General features: G+C 42.5%; 1 protein-coding gene across 2 annotated transcripts in view; it reads left to right on the top strand.

Moving 5' to 3' along the window:
- abtb2b (ankyrin repeat and BTB (POZ) domain containing 2b) overlaps positions 1 to 17,367 on the top strand; it is a 231,174-nt gene that overhangs the window by 139,038 nt on the left and 74,769 nt on the right. For both annotated transcript variants that reach the window (XM_073049635.1, XM_073049634.1), the window contains exons 3-4: positions 2,378 to 2,524; positions 14,410 to 14,617. In XM_073049635.1, coding sequence (XP_072905736.1) covers positions 2,378 to 2,524; positions 14,410 to 14,617 — 355 coding nt within the window. The remainder of the gene's footprint in view (positions 1 to 2,377; positions 2,525 to 14,409; positions 14,618 to 17,367) is intronic.

Genomic DNA, 17,367 nt, shown 5'->3' with positions numbered 1-17,367 from the left:
ATGTTTGTGGTCCACTTCGAGGTTCGACACGTTGTGCATTCAGAGATGCTCTTCTGAACACTACTTTTGTAATTTGTGGTTATTCGATATACTGCTGCCTTCCCTGTCAGTTTGAACTAGTCTGTCCATTCTCCTTTGTCCTCTCTCATCAACAAGGTGTTTTTTCCCCACAGAACTGCTGGCCTCCTGGATGTTTGTTGTGTTTTCACACCCTTCTCTGTAAACCCTTAAGTTCAAAGTAAATTTATTATCAAAGGACATGTATGTCACCATATACAACACTGAAATTCATTTTCTTATAGGCATACTCAATAAGTTCGATAACCATAGTAGAATCAATGAAAGGCCTCACTGGTGTGTACAACCAGTGTGCAAACAATACAAATAGAAGAAGAAAGAAAAACTAATAATAACAAATAGAATAATAAACAATAAAAAGCAAAAATGCAAGCTGAACTGTTCTTGAAAGTGAGTCCATAGATTGTGGGAACATTTCAGTCAAGGGGCAAGGGACCTTGTGCATGAAAATCCCAGGAGATGAGCAGTTTCTGAGATACTCAATCTACCCCATCTGGCACCAACAATCATTCCATGGTCAAAGTCACTTAGATCACATTTATTCCCCATTCCAATGTTTGGTATGACCATGTCTGCATGCTTTTATGTATCGATTTGCTGCCACATGATTGGCTGATTAGAGATTTGCATTAACGAGCAGGTGTATCTAATAAAGTGACCATTGAGTGTGGAGAGGCTGTTCTGTCACATTCTGAAATACAGAGTTTAGTTGTCAGGAAGGTTGCTCCCACTGCCCACAACCCTCTTTACTTTTTGCTACTTGGCAGGAGGTGAAGTTGTGACCGGATTCCTCTGCCCTTTCTCTCACAGCAGTTGCAGAAGCTCTGCTCTGTGTACAGCTCCTCAGATGCACATTTTGTGAAGGCATTCAATGCCATGCTGGTGTATCTGGGCCACTCGTTGTGACTGGCAGTGCCAAGCAGTGCACTGACAGTCAGTCGATCATGCTTGCATGCGGACCCTCGTGATTTTATGCGGTATGATTGGAATATTTCTGAGGGAGCTCAGCTTGTGGTCCGTGAGCTGTTGAGACAGCTTGTGGGTGCCGCTGGTCTGCTGCCTGAGCCTCTTTTGGGATGAAGAGTATGCACAGCTTGTCTGCTCAGTCTGGCCACAAGGAGCCACAGGTACCTGCACAAACTTGTGGATTGGCACAGAGGCCTCACTTGCAGAAGCTCTCATGTCTCCAGACGAGGGGATTTCCACTGATCCCAGAAAAGGTCCTGAAAAGAAACTTTTCACCAATTGGCTCAGTTATTAGTGGTAGCAAAGAGACACAAGAGGGGAATGCCACAAGTATTAATTATGTATTAACCACAGTTCAGTTTTACTCCGTATCGCACATAATTCTGTCAGAACCTGATATTTGCCAATTGTCCAAGTTCTGTTGGTTGTTGAGTTCTGCGTTCTCATGTCGGGACATTAGTTTGTAAGTTTCCCATGTCCAAAGAACTGATAGTTGAGGCAGATGCTGACAATGCCACAGTTCACCAATAATGACACAGCCTGGACTGAACGCCAGTGAGGTGCAGCTGCTGATTGTATTGCTTGCTGCTAGCTTCTGGACAAAAGTCACAACAGTCCAAAGCTATCAGTGAAAATCCAAGATTGCAACTTCGCGAGTCAGGCCCACCCACCTGGCTTCACCTATCACCTTCTAGCTCGTCCTTCCCCCTCCCCATCTTTTTAATCTGGAATCTTTCTCCCTCCTCCCCAGGTCTGATGAAAGGTCTCAGCCCAAAGCATTGATTGCTCATTCATTTCCACTGACGCTGCCTGACCCGCTGAGTTCCTCCAGCATTTTGTGTGTGTGTCGCTGTTGATGCTGTTTTTGGCAGGAAGCAACATACTGAATTCCACATTTACCTGATTACTTTGAGCATTATTGACAAACTCCGAACCATTATTTTAAACAGCAGGCAGGTTTTAATTAGAATCCAAAGGAGGATAAGCAGACAACGGGCATATTTATTCCTTGTTTATTTATTCCTTAAATAAAAAGGAATTGGATGTACTTTACAAGGTCAACAGTGTAGTTTTTGACTATGTACTGCTGTGGGCAGCGACTCGTGGTGTGAACAGGTAATGTCAACAGGAAGCTCAGACCCCTGAAGCACTAAATGTTTGGCTACAAAAATGTCCTGCCAGCCACAGGAAGTGGCATAGGCATATTGCCTTAACCAGCAGGTGATATCACCATGCGGCAGAGGCTTCTTACTGAAGAGAATCCGGATTGCAAAGTAAAGTGCACGTCTACCAGTAAATGTGTTGCTGACCTGACTTTTCTGTTGCTTTGCAGGGGTGCTCTCCCTGCCGGCCCACTTCAGCTTGTACAACAATGGACCGTCGGCCAAGGATGGGCGGATGGATGCTTACGCTCAGCTGGAACTCCGGACCCTGGAGCAGTCACTACTGGCAACGTGCGTCGGGAGCATTTCAGAGCTGAGTGAGTTAATTTCCCTTTGAATGGTTCTTAATTGTGAGTGTGTGTGTGTGTGTATATATATATATATATATATATATATACATACACAAAATGTGTGTGTGTGCGTGTGTATATATATGTGTGTATTTAATTCTAATTGAAACTTCTTTGTCACTATAATTGGTTTGCTGGGCAGTTTGCCACTCTCTAGCTAGGAATAGATAGACTCCCAGGCTCCCAGCCTCACTGTTATCCATTCATGTGCTGGGAAGGCATGGAGGGAATTGTAAGTGACTTTGTTTCCCTCCCTTTGGGGAAAGTGCATGCATCCTGTTCTATAATTTCCTCCTGCCACTGATTTAAAATTTGAATTCAGAATACGGGGAGTGGTGGCAAAGAACTCATTCCCGAGCAATCTATCAGAGTCTCTTCATGCTGCCAGTTCCCCCGTGGCATTGCTCCCAGCAATATAAAGGATGCAGTATTTCATTATGACAGGACTGCTACTAGAAATAACCCACATGAACACTCAAGTCTATTCTGTCCTTCAATAAGATAATCATAGAATCATGAAAACCTTGTTACGCAGAAGGGCAGCAGAGTAGCACAGCTAATAGAGTTGCTGCCTCATACAGTCCTGACCTCTGCTGTCTCTGTGTAATTTGTATGTTTTCCCCATGACCGACCTGGGTTCCTCCGGGTGCTCCGCTTTCCCCTATCAACCCAAAATCATTGGCTCCTCTAAATTGTCCATTTTGTGTAGGTGAATGGAAGAATCTGGCGGTAATGTAAAGTTCAAAGTAAGTTTGTTATCAAAGTACATATTTGTTACCATTGAGATACATTTTTGCAGGCATTTGCAGGTAAAAAGGAATAAAATATAATTTATGAAAATCTATACATAAGTGGAATAATTTCTAATAAATCTCGATGGAAACAATTATATACTTAGGAACCAAGGAGCATGTTTCCATACCAGTAACTGTGACAAAATGAGGCTATTCAGCCTAACCTGTTTGTGTCGTCATTAAAAAAACCCAGCTCTGCCTAATTTCATCCTTCACCCTTAGTCCATTGGCCTGCATTTCTTGGTTGTTCATGCATTTTTTAAAAGTGTGAGTTTTTCTTTCTTCGTCAATCTGAGCTCCGTATCACACCACCCTCTAGGGGAAAGCCTGACCAATTGTTCTGCCGTTTAAACTTTTCCCCTCACTAGCAAACACACAGCCACTGACAAACATTTTTTTTATCTCACTCCTCCACTTTAAACAATAGCACAATATTAGCAGTTCTTCAATCCTGTGCTGAGGGGATGAAATATGATGGTCAGAGCCTCCACAACTCTCCCACCCCCTTTCTTCTTTTAACAGCCTGGGATTTGCTTCATTGAAGTCTGGAATTTTATCCAATTCAAAAACATTTCCTCCTTTACTGTGATAATCCAACCCAATATTTCACATTGACATATCTCCCTTTGTTCTATAAAGACAGACACTCTTCATTGAGAATCCACCTGCATCTCCACTCCTCCATTTTGTGCGGAGGTTGCCTCCTTGGTCCCTCAGGGGCCCTGCTCTCTTCTAAGCCGTCCTCTTACTCTTTATGTGCAGTACTTATAAAACACAGTTGGATGTTCCTTGATTTTACTTACCAGCATTTTTATATGCCTTCTCATTGCTTCCCTGATTTCCATTTCAATTTCACACCTATACTTTTGGAATTCTAGTGGGCTTTCTGAATTATCTGGCTCTGGTGTCTTGTCATAATTTAATAATTTTCTCCCTGCCTTACCTATTATGCATTCTTTCACTAGGGGACTCTGGATTTGATGACCCTCCTTTTTTCCCTGTGTGATAAACCACACCATGGCCCCCTTGCGTGTGGCCCCTTTCACTGTCACTGGTGGACCTACTCCTGCAAAGCAACAGGGGAGTCATGTCAGCGACCTATTTACTGGCTCTCAATCTGCTTTTGGCAAAATCGCTGGTAAAATTGTCTTTTCCCTAATCCAAAACCTACAATCCTATTTTACCTTTGCCCTTTTCTTTGACAATGCTAAATCATTTGAAGATTCTGCTAACATATGCTACTTCCTGACAGCTGTTTCTTGAACCAGAACTGGCAACACCCACCCTACCCCCTGCTTCATCTTCGTCATCCTCCCCAACTCGTCTGTAGACTCTGGAGCTGCCACTCCTCCCTTCCTTCAAGCCCTGTTTCAGTAATAGCTAAAATATTACATTTCCAGGCATCTGTCAGTGGCTCCTTCCTCTCTATCCGGTGCTCGGAATTCCTTGCATTTTGGCATACACCTCTATGCACAGCCTAGTTTCCTTGTTTTCTATTTCCTAACCTTTGCTCTTTTTTTCCTACCATCTTTCTTAATCTAGGCCCGACTGCTCCCTCTTTCAAACCCTCTTAAACCTACCCAACAGCTCTTGATTAAAAGTACCAGCAAGGATGATGAGGATACAGGTCAGTCCCTCCCCAAAAAGGGTCCCAAACCACTAGGAATTTAATGTCCTCCCTCTTGCTTTACCTCTGTCACCACACGTTCAATGGCATTACCCTTCTGCTTTGTAATCATTAGGGCTGGTATAAGGTCATAGCTGAAGACTGTTACTTTTGAGGTCATACTTTTTAACTTCTTTCATACCTGCTTAAAATATGCCTACAGGACATTGTTGCTTTAGACATTAGACCATCAGATATAGGAGCAGAATTAGGTCTTTTGGCCCATTCAGTCTGCTCCGCCATTTCATCATGGCTGATCCAATTTTCCTCTCAGTCCCAATCTCCTGCCTTCTGCCCATATCCCTTCATGTTCTGGCCAATCGAGAATCTATCAACCTCTGCCTTAAATATACATAAAGACTTGGCCTTCACAGTTGCCTCCAGCAAAGAATTCCACAGATTCACCACTTTCTGGCTAAAGAAATTCCTCCTCATTTCCGTTCTAAAATGACACCCCTCTATTCTGAGTTCGTGTCCTCTGGTCTTAGACTCTCCCACCATTGGAAACATTCTCTCCACATCCACTCTATCAAGCCCTTTTACCATTCAATAGGTTTCAATTAGGTCAGCTCTCATTCTTCTGAATTCTAGTGAATACAGGTCCAGAGCCATCAAACGCTCTTCATATGATAAACCATTTAATCCTGGAATCATTTTTGTGAATCTCCTTTGAACACTCTCCAGTTTCAGATATATAGATACTTTATTGATCCCAAAGGAAATTTCAGTGTCACAGTAGCATTACAAGTGTGCAGATATACAAATATTAGAAGAGAAGTAGAAAGAATTAAAAATAAATTACCACAAACAGTCTAACAGGAGGGGGTCATCACTTTCCCGGGTATAAGTTGTCTCATTATAGACCCTAATGGCCGATAGTAAGAATGACCTCATATAGCACTCTTTGGAGCAGCACAGTTGTCTTAGTCTATTAATAAAAGTGCTCCTCTGTTTAGCCAAGATGACACACAGAGGGTGAGAAATATTGTCCAGAATTGCCAGGATTTTCCAGAGGGTCCTTTGTTCTACCACAACCTCCAGTGTGTCCAGTTTGACTCCGATATCAGAGCCAGCACTTTAATCAGTTTATAGAGCCTGTTGGCATCACCCATGTTGATGCCATTGCCCCAGAACACCACCGTGTAGAAGATTGTACTAGCAACAACAGACTAGTAGAACATGTGAAGGAGAGGCCTGCTTACTCCAAAGGACCTCAGTCTCCTCAGGAAGTAGAGGCGACTCTGGCCTTTCCTGTACACAGCCTCCGTGTTGGTGCTCCACTCAAGTCTGTTATCCAGGTGCACCCCCAGGTACTTGTAAGACCTCACCACGTCCACATCCTCACCGTCAATAGTAACAGAGCAGTGCAGGCTTGGTCTTCCAAAGTCCATCACCATCTCTTTTGTCTTACTGAGCCCTTCTCACCTGCCCAGTCGTGAAGGTGAGTCCATGATGACTGGGGCAGGTGAAGATTGGGACGATAGTGGAATGTGGAGGTGTGGATGGTAGGTGCAGGGCAAGGAAGGGATGTAAACTGTGGTGGCCTGTGTTGTTCTTCCACGTGTTGAATTGGAGGGGGGAGGAGGGGAGGCATTGATGCTGGGAAAGCATTGGTTGCCTCCACACCTGCACTGGTATACTCATGGAGGTGCGAACAGAAAGGGCAATCGTCAAACCTATTGAAGAATTGGTTTAACTCATTAGCCCATTCACGGCTGCATTCCGAGACTCTACAGCTAAGCTAATTGAAGCCAATGATGTTCTTCATGCCTCTCCACACCTCCCATTGGCTACTCTGCCCAAGGTTTTCAAGGTTGAGAAGAGCCTTTAGATCACTGGTGACCCATGGTTTATTGTTGGGGAAGCAGCGAACAGTCCTTGATGGTATTACAGTGTCCACACAGAAGTTGATGTAGCCAGTGATGTAATCAGTAAGTCTGATAATGTCCTCCCCATGTGGTCCACAAAGCAGCCCTTCAAGGCCTTGATGGCCTCTGGAGACTATCTCTTTACTATCTTGTTGGTAGCTAGCTGATGCTGTACTTCAGGCTTATACAAGGGCATGAGGTGAACCAGGTTGTGATCTGATCTTCAAGTGGGGAGAGAGCTGTTTAACATTTGCATACAAGAAATCAACCTTTCCAAGATAAGGGGCCCAAAACTGCTCACAATACTCCAAGTGAGGACTCACCAGTGCTTTATGAAGTCTCAATGTTACATCCTTGCTCTTGTATTCTAGTCCTCTTGAAATGAATGCCAACATCACATTTGCTTTCCTCACCACAGACTCAACATGCAAATTACCCTTTAGGGAATCCTGCTGGGAAACCTTTAGGGAAATGTACCGGTCAGTGCTGAAATGGATCAGCCTGTCGCTCCAGAATGTTGTGTAACTGGTCGGTACTATCCTTAATGCTGGCATCTGCAATTCTGTGACTTTGAATCCCACAGAATTGTAAAACACAAGACATTTGCATCCTCCCTGTCCAAATGAGCCACCCATTGTGCAATAGTCCCAGTACGGGTTGCACTCCAGGAAAGCCCTCTTCCCCCGCCAGTCTTCAGTCAGAGAGCGAGACACCCTCAAGAATTTCTGTTGTCTCTCTGATCTTTTTATTTACAGTAATTATCCTTAAACTTCTTGAGACCATTAGGTCTCAGTGTTGAATGTGTCATTATTACACAAGGTAAAGTGTAACTTATTGCACAATAATAAGGTGTTAAAACCAGTGTGGAAATTCCCTTAGAGCTGCTGTCTCTAAGGATGCCTGGTTTGTAAGCACCAACAATCAGAATTGGAGGTTCGATACCCGTCGTCGGTGAAGGAGGTTTTCCCCGTGGCTGAGTGCGTTTCCTCCGGTTTCCTCCTGCATTCCCAAGAGACATAATTAGAGTTAGTGAGTTGTAGGCATTCTATGTTGGTGCTGGAAGCGTGGCAACACCAGCAGACCGTCCAGCGCAATCCTCAGTCTGTGCTGGTTCTCTGACACAAAAACTGCGCGTGTGGCTGTATGTTTCAACACGCGTGTGAGAAATAAAGCTAATTTTCTTAAAATCTTTAAGGCAAAGTCCTTCCTATCACAAAGAGCCGCAGCTAGGCAGGAAAGAGCAAAATACTGTTGATGCTGAAAATCTGAACTAATAAACGAATATGCTGTTAATTTGCAGCAGGCCCGGTAGTATTAGTGGTGAGAGAAAGAGAGTCACTGTTTCAGGGCAAAGACCTTTTACCAGATTTTTTTTCTAACACAATTTGCAACTCTTCTGTGTTCTGATGAAAGACCAGCAGCCTGAAGCATTAGTTCTGGGTTCCGCTTCACAGGTACCACCTGACCTATTGAATGTTTTCAGCGTATTCCAGAATCGACTCAGATCAAGTTGCTTCCATAATTTCCTGGTGCCAGAGCACGGACAGAGGACAAGTTGACATTTGAAGAGAAACAGCTGGAAATAAATGTTTATTAAAATCGTTTTTAAGCTCCTTGCTCTGTGCTCAGTGAATACAAATCATTGCTATTTGGTAATTTGACATTTGAGCCAATAAGATCCAAAGGTGTCAGCAGTTGAGACAGGTAACTAAGGGATCCATTGTCCAAATACCTATTTACTGTAATTCTCTTGGGTTTTGGTGCCCTATTACTTATTTGCAAGGCTAGGTGCCATTGATGCCTTCCAGGCCTCTGTCCCAGATGTGCAAATGTATTTGAGATGAGTCCTGGTTTATTCAACGCTGGTAACTCAGAAGTGAAGTAAATTACAAGCATTGCGTATTGTTCGAGTGATACTCAACAGTGTGTCGGTCGGCTCTGGAGCACCATACATCACAATGCAAATGTTTTACATTTTAACTTGGAGTAGAAACAGGCTCTAAAACCGAGCAAAGAGTTATGGCCGAGGCCTGGGAGACCCCAGGATTCTGAAAAAAAAGATTCCATAAAACTTAGCTTGGTCTCTCCAACCACACCGTAAGTGGTTCTGTTGCCCTCTAAAATGAAGTGCAGGGAAAATTTCACCACAGTACCCCTATTGTGCTTTCACTCAGGTGCCATTTTAGGTATAGGAGTAAATTATTCTTCCTGTGTCAGAATAAAGTAGGTTAAGATGAAGGAGAACAAGAACCTGGAACAGCAGACTCTCTCCCTTTTAATTCCTCATCAGAAGCACCATTGGGAGTTGGAGGGTTGTTAGTGAGAGACCAGTCGTTAAATTCTCCCTTTGTGTCATTTTGCCGTTCCTTTTTTGATTTATTATCTCATCTAAGAATTTCAAATCTTCATACACTTCATTAAGTGCTGAGTTATCGCTGGACGTTTAGGGGCTCCATCTTTCGTGTGAGGCAAGGCAAGGCTCCATCTTTCGTGTGAGGCACTAAAGCAAGGCCCCATCTGGTAGTTCACGTGGACATAAAATAAAAATCCCATGATTCTTCTTAAAAGATGTGCTGCAAATTCAGCCAATGTCAGAATACATCCTGTCACTGTCACCACAGGAACAGATTATCGGCTCCTTCATCTCACTGCTGTTTCAGAGACATTGTGTACCAGGCTAATCTACATGATAACAATGGCCCTCCGATAAAAACATTTATCTCAGGGTGCTGCTCCCTGCCTTCAAGCCATTTCTTTAGCCCTGCTTTTGATTTCTTGCCCTCTGCCAGCTTCATCACTGTCCCCTCTGCTCAACCTTCTGACATAACAAATTCCATACTTGCAAATGGCAATTGTTATGATGAAGGAGACACAATAAAAAGGAGATGTGAGGCTTCAGTAGCTCCATCATTTTTTAGGTTCAAAGACAGTGAAAATGACAGGCCGAATGTAGAGATAAATAGCCCAGAGGATATATTCAACAAAACTGCATTTCCAGAGTGGACCCAATGTTCTGGGGATACATTCTTAACATCAATTTGCAGTCAACTCGAGCTCAATCCTACTTTGGGAATACAGCCTTGTGTCTATGGCAGTCTTTTAAATCACTGAATGATATAGGGCAGAAAACTAGATTAGTGTTAAATATAAAAAAAATATTAGGGGGAAAGATAACTATATGCACACACTTGGAAGAATTTTGGACGCTATTACAGGGATAAATGTCCCAATTCCTAATTTGCTTCCTTTATCTTTACTTTTCCTCCTGTGCTGTTTTCTCTCCCGTTGTTCTCAATATTTCTGATGTCCCTTGTTATGTGGCTACAATCTTGACCTAGACTTACTAATAACCAGAAAAAAAATGTTCCTTTCAGAGTTTGCATAACCTAACCTTTCCAGTGAAATGGAACCTTTGATTCCTGTTGCTTGGAATCTAATTACATCCTTCAGAGCTTTCACAAGGACAGCCCATATCCAGGCTGTTTGTTCAAATGCAGAGTGCTAAACCAGAAGGGAAAGTTTCTAGTTTCTTTCCACAAAGAGCATGATTATTGGCAACCCTTCAGCCAAGCAGCAGACAGGCTGATTGGTACAAGAACTGAACTGTGCGAGCTGAATGTTCAAATAGCTGCAATTTTCAGATGGTTCCTCTCACTTTAAAGTGAATTGGAAGTGTTTCAAACATTGTGTGTACGGTGATTACAGAGAAATGTTACGACATTGTTAACGTGGGAGAGAGCTGCATTTTGAATGCAGTAATAATGCACGTAAAGGCTATCAGTTAAACTGCTGTACTGACAGCAGACTAAATTATGACTGACTACTCTGCATTCTCACCATTCAATCCATTTCTTGTAATATCAGGAAAACCACCAGCTTGGCTGTAGATTTTGAGGTCTCCTCTTTGCTTTAGACTTGCATTACCGAAAGACTTTTCCATTCCTCCTTTCTCTTCTAACACAAGCAAGTGTCTGTAACGTTTCTCCGCAGCAAAGCAGCCTATTGAGTTTGACTTGTCCACTTTTCTTCACTGAACTATTTACTAAAATAATCATCACTGTGCTTCACCACGCCAAACAAAAACACCGGGGAATCTATTACTTCCAAATGTCTGTTGTGTGTGTAGGTTCCAGCCAGCTCCTTATGGCTCTGAGTTCAAAATCAGTGAGACTGGAAAATGTGTTGCCTGCAGTGGTTCTTGGCCAAAAGCACAAGCGTTTGAACATCTAAGATTTGGAAGAACTTGCTTAATGAAAATCCTACTTCTTGAGTATTAAACAGAAGCGCCTTGACACAGGTTTTCCAAAACTCACCAGCTCCCGTCTGAATGGAATTCCTGTGCGCTGCTGTAGTTTAAAGGATTCCTTGAAAGAAGCAAATTCCTGAGCTATGTTGACATGGGAATTGTTTCAGGTGGTAATGTAGGGTGTTACCGTAATGTAATCACTGGAGAACCATGCAGGAGGACATGGATTCACAGCTCCATTTTCATGCATGACAAGCTATTCTGTTTAAACCAGGTTTTTTTTTTATTTTTCACTCAGTCATGGGATGTGAATCTGACTACAATGTCCCCAATAGCCTTTGAATTGAGCGGGTCATTAAGACATCTTTAAATGTGAAATACCCTTAGAGCAGGGGTGTCAAACTCATTTTAGGTCACGGGCCGGATTGAGCAAAATGCAGCTTCATGCGGGCTGGATCAGTCGGACGCGTGCGAACGCAGCTTTCGTTGCCTCCATTTTTTCAGCCTGCTCTCATGTGTCTCAGTCTCTGCTATAACTACAAAGTGTTTCACTTTACAAATTCCGTTTCTTGTGAAGAAGACTGCCAAGCAAGACTGCCGAATAAACACTAAAAACCCTGAAAACCTGGTACCTGAATAAACTCAGCATTAGCCATATCATACGCCATAGGCGCTTCGATTACTGGGGCCAGCTTTAATAGTAATTAGATATTATCTTGCGGGCCAAAGATAATTCCACCACGGGCCGGATTTGGCCCGTGGGCCTTGAGTTTGACATATATGCCTTAGAGAGTAAGACCCATATACTTTGTATTTTGGATATATACCTCATGAATGGTTGAAAAGAGATAAATATTTAATGAATATACTGTTGGAGGCTGGTAAAAAAGACTCTTACTAGGAAATGGTTATCACAGGAGAGCCCAACTTTAAATGCATGGATGGAAATTACAATGGACATTTACAAAATGGAGAAGATAACAGCATCTGTTAATCATAAGCTGGAACAATTTGATTCATACTGGGGAAAAATGGTTTAACTACATAATGCCTCATAGGCCTGATTTTATTCTCACAAATCAATGAATATGTTGTAAAAAAAGAATCACTCCCTACTTGTACATAGTTTTTTCCTTTTGCTTGTTTTTTCTTTCCACTCTTTTCTATAAGTGTATACCTCAGATAAATACTATGTGGAGATTTGTGACATATATGATATATATGTACAATGTCTGAAATACATCTTATGGAAATGTTCATTTGATGATGAACTTCAATAAAAAAATAAATTACAAATAAAAAGACTCAACTGCATTGCTGGCTGTGAAGTTGTAAATGAATCACATCAAGCTTGAAAGCAAATTACCTCCTCTGAAGGACATTACTGAACTGAAGGTTGTTATAACAACCTATCTGTTTTGTGCTTACCATGAGTGACATGACGTTCTTTTCAAAATTGATTTATTCTTAATTGCTTGAGTTGGAATTACCTGGCCACTTTGGTGGGATGGAAGGTAGGTGGACTGATGCTCTGGAAATCCAGGTGCAGTCCAGTAACTGAACCACAGTATCCTGTTGCGGAGGAATTCCTGAGGCTGGAGTTTTAACCACTGGCAGTGAGCGTAGAAAGTTTGAAATTGGAATAGGATTGGGTTTATTAGTGTCACATGTGCCAAGGTATAGCGAAACATTTGTCATGCAAACTGTTCATACAGATTAATTCATTACAACAGTGCTTTGAGATAGTAGAAGGTAAAACTAACAGAACAGGGAGGTGCAAGAGGTAGAATGTGAGGTCAGGAGTCTATCTTACTGTCCTAGGTGGCTGTTCAATAGCCTTGTAGTGAGGTAAAGCTGTCCTTGATTCCGATGGTACCTGCCTTTCAGGCTTTTGGATATTCTGCCTGATGAGAGAAACGAGTCATAGAACACAACAGCACACTAACAGTCCATTCAGCCCACCTAGTTCATGCTGAACAATTAACCTGCCTGGTCCCGTTGACCTGCACCCAGACCATAGCCCTGCATAACCCTCCCATCCATATGTCTATCCAAATTTCTCTTAAATGTGTTACGAATGTGCCACAGCTCTGAGGGGCCGAAGGGTGCGGGGTAGCCCCCTCCTTTGTGAGAATCGCAAGATCACTATTGAGTCAATTCAGGAGACACAGGAAATGAGAGAAAGACATGCAGAATCCACAAAAGGGTTGGAATGTGTCCTGGCCTCCGAAAGGCGGACCCATTGTCTCTTGGAGATGGATTTGTGTATTGCATCCTGGACGATGCAATCAAAGCCCCAGGCAATGAACCAAGGAGGAGGTTGGTGGAGGGATTGCATCATCCCCAACCTGATTGACACCTGAGACCCTGTGAGTCAGGATAAAAAGAGGGTCTGTGGGAACAGCCCCTCAGACGCACCAGAAGAAACGCTAGCGATCCTGTAATAGCAAAAACCAGTGGAAGGCCACGTGTGTCCGTTTCCATTTGCCCCGGAATCGGTGGCCTTTACCATGGAAGAACGGTTTTTAGCTAACAACGGGGAAATCAACTCACAACGACTCTCGAAGGATTGACATCATAAAAGGAATGGGCAAGTTTTAACCCGTCTTTCTCTCCAACCAAAGGCTGCAGCCTACAGCTTGACTGAACTAAAGAGACTTTTATATTTCCATCGGACAATACATTATCCCCCAGACAACGATAGAGCTATTTCTTATTGAATATTATTATACCCGCGCTTTTAGATTTAGTATTGACGACATATATTATCTGTGTGTTTGCATTGATATTATTTTTATGTATTTCTATCAATAAATACTGTTAAAATTAGTACCATCAGACTTCAACGGACCTCTCTATCTTTGCTGGTAAGTGACCCAGTTACGGGGTACGTAACAAATGTGTTGAAATCAAAGGAGAAGAGACAATGGGGTGGGTGGGGTCTTTGATTATACTGGCTGCTTTACTGAGGTAGCGAGATGTGTAGACAGAGTCCGTGAAGGAGAGACACACTGATGTTCCAGGTCAAGATGAGAAACCGCTGTCAGAAGTTCTAGGGTTACAATCAGAAGAGGAAAAGTGGAACCAAACAAAGGTTGTATCATTTCAGTTGAACAAAGAAGAAAGCCTATTGCTTATACACTTACAGGGTTGAAAATTAAGTAGTGTAATGTCACAGTGAGCAGTATGCTCCTGATGTCAACCCTTCTCCTTTGTTCTGATTGTGTTCTTACATATTGGCATCTGACCCTTTTGTTCTGGTTGTGTTTCCTCTCCAGGTGACCTCGTGTCCCGAGCCATGCACCACCTGCAGTGCTCAAACACCCTATCTCCGGGGATGAGTCCCTGTCGCCATGGCAGGCAGCAGCCTGTCACCTGGTCTCCTGACGCCCTACACACGCTCTACTATTTCCTGAGGTGTCCGCAGATGGAATCGATGGAGAATCCTAACCTGGACCCACCTAGAGTTTCCTTAAATAATGAAAGGTAACATCTTGGTAATCTACTTTCCATTTCAACCTGTTCATGCATTTGATTAAATGCACCTGTAAAAGCTTCCCTCAGCCGTGGTTACATTTTGTCCCCACATATGATTTTAGTTTAATTAAAAATGGTGACCATTAGTACCACACTGAATCATATCACAATGTAAATAATTCATTGTGTTCATGAATAATCCACGTGTAAAGTGTAGAATCAGGTTTAATATCATGGGCATATGTCATGATATTTGTTGTTTTGTGGCAATACATAATAATAAAAACTATAAATTACAATAAGATATAGATATATGAACTAAATAGTGCAAAAAAGAGCAAAAAAATTAGTGAGGTAGTGTACAGTGGTTCATTGTCCGTTCAGAAATCATTCCACACACTTACGACTCTCTGAGTGAAGACATTTCCCTTCACTTACCTCTTAAACTTCTCGCCTTTCATCCTTAACCCATGACCTCTGGTTGTAATCCTACCCAACCTCAATGGAAAAAGCCTGCATGCATTATACCCCTCATAATTTTGTATACCTCTACTAAGTCTCTGAATCTTCTAAAGAATATAGTCCTAACCTATTCAATCTTTCCTTATAACTCAGGTCCTCCAGACCCAACAACATCCTTGTAAATTTCCACTGCACTTATTCAACCTTGTTTACATCTTTCCTGTAGGTAGGTGGCCAAACGTGCACACAATACTCCAAAGTAAGCCTCACCAATGTCTTATACAACTTCAACATTCCATCTCCTGCTCTCAGTACATTGATTTATGAAGGTCAGTATGTCAAAAGCTTTCTTTATGACCCTATCTACCTGTGACACCATTTTCAACAAATTATGGCCAGGAGTAGGGTCCTGCTGGTCTTGGCCTGAAATGTCGACTGTACTTTTTTCCATAGATGCTGCCTGGACTGCTGAGTTCCTCCAACATTTTGTGTATGTTGCTTGGATTTCCAGCATCTGCAGATTTTCTCTTGGACCTGTTTTCCCAAATCACTTTGTTCTACCCCACTCCTCAGTACTCTACCATTCACTGTGTCAGACCTACCCTTGTTGGTCCTACCAAAGTGCAAATCCTCGCACGTGTCTGCATTAAATTCCATCTGCCATTTTTCTGCCTATTTTTCCAGCTGATGCAGATCTCTTTGTAGGCCATGATAGCCTTCCTCACTGTCCACTATGCCCCAATCTTGGTGTCATCTGCAACTTTGCTGATCCAGTTAAACATATTATCATCCAGATCATTGATATAGAAGGCAAACAATGAAGGACTCAGCAGTGATCCCTGAGGCTCACCACTAGTCACAGGCCTCCAGTCAGAGAGGTAACCATCTACTACCACTCTCTGGCTTCTCCCACAAAGTCAATATCTAATCCAATTTACTACCTCATCCTGAATGCCGAGCAACTGAAGCTTCTTGAACAACCTCCCATGCGGGATCTTGTAAAATGCTTTCCTAAAGTCCACGTAGACAACTTCCACTGCCTTGCCTTCATCAACTTTGCTGGGGACCTCCTCGAAAAACTCTATAAGATTGGTTAGACATGGCCTACCATACACGAAGCTATGCTGACTATCCTTAACCAGTCCATGTCAATCCAAATACTTATATATATATCTGGTTCCTCACAATACCTTCCAATAACTTTCCCACAATTGATGTCAGACACATCATTAAGGAGATGTTGTCAGTCCTGGTGAGGCTAGTGCCCACGATGGAGCTTACTGAGTTTGCAACCCTTTGCAGCTATTTCCGATCCCTTGCAATGGCCACTCCATACTAGATGGAGATGCAGCCAGTCAGAATGCTCTCCCTGGTACATCAGGAGAAATCTGCCTTTGGTGACATACCAGTTCTTCTCAAACTCCCAATGAAATATAGCCGCTGTCATGCCATCTTTGTAATTGCATCGATGTGTTGGATCCTAGGATAGATCTGAGTCTTGTATTTGAGATGAGCAAAGTAGTTAACAGGTATTTTCTAATGGACATAGGCAAGGGAAAAATATGGCGTACAGTGACCTCTGCCCAGTACTGTGTATTCCCAGTATCAGTGGTAAATTCATGCCTTTCGAAGTCAGAGACTCATAAGTTTCACTGTTATGAGAATGAGAAGGGGTGAGGGTGGTTTTGAAAAGTTTTCTTCATAGTGATGTGGAGACTCCAGGACCGATCACCCCCTCGACGCTATTCAGTGATTTCCCTGAAGCAACAGCTTCTGCTATCAAAAAATATTTGGTCAACTTATCTGATCCTGTGTGCTGTAAAGCATATTTACAGATTTGAAAAAACTCAGCAATCCAGATACAAGATGGGTATTAAAAGCTGACCTTTCCAGAATTCCTCATGTCCCAAAGGTTGAATTAAAAGTTTTGCTTGGCTTCAGTTTGCCAGGATGAGACCAGGAGAAGTTTATGATGTTCAGCATATTGAGCACACATTGATTGACGATATTGATTAATTGATCATCAAGCGATTAGTCAGGAACCTATTTATCTATTTGACCTTGTTTGTGAAGCATTATTATGGAGCTTGAGATTGTTTACTGTGGAGAAGATTCTGGAAATATAAGTCAAGTACTTCTCAAGAGGTGAATAAATCAAATTGATATGTTCAAGATTGTCATAAACTCTCAAGACAGAAATACAAGCTCTGAAAAGGAAAGATTACAGAAAATTTAGACCTAAATCTCCTGTGAATAGTGGAAGTGTGGAAAGGGTTGTCTAGACAGTAAATGGAGGC

Source organism: Hemitrygon akajei, chromosome 6, assembly GCF_048418815.1.
Source record: "Hemitrygon akajei chromosome 6, sHemAka1.3, whole genome shotgun sequence".
In the NCBI taxonomy this organism is placed as follows: Eukaryota; Metazoa; Chordata; class Chondrichthyes; order Myliobatiformes; family Dasyatidae; genus Hemitrygon; species Hemitrygon akajei.
This window is presented reverse-complemented; position numbering and strand designations above follow the sequence as displayed.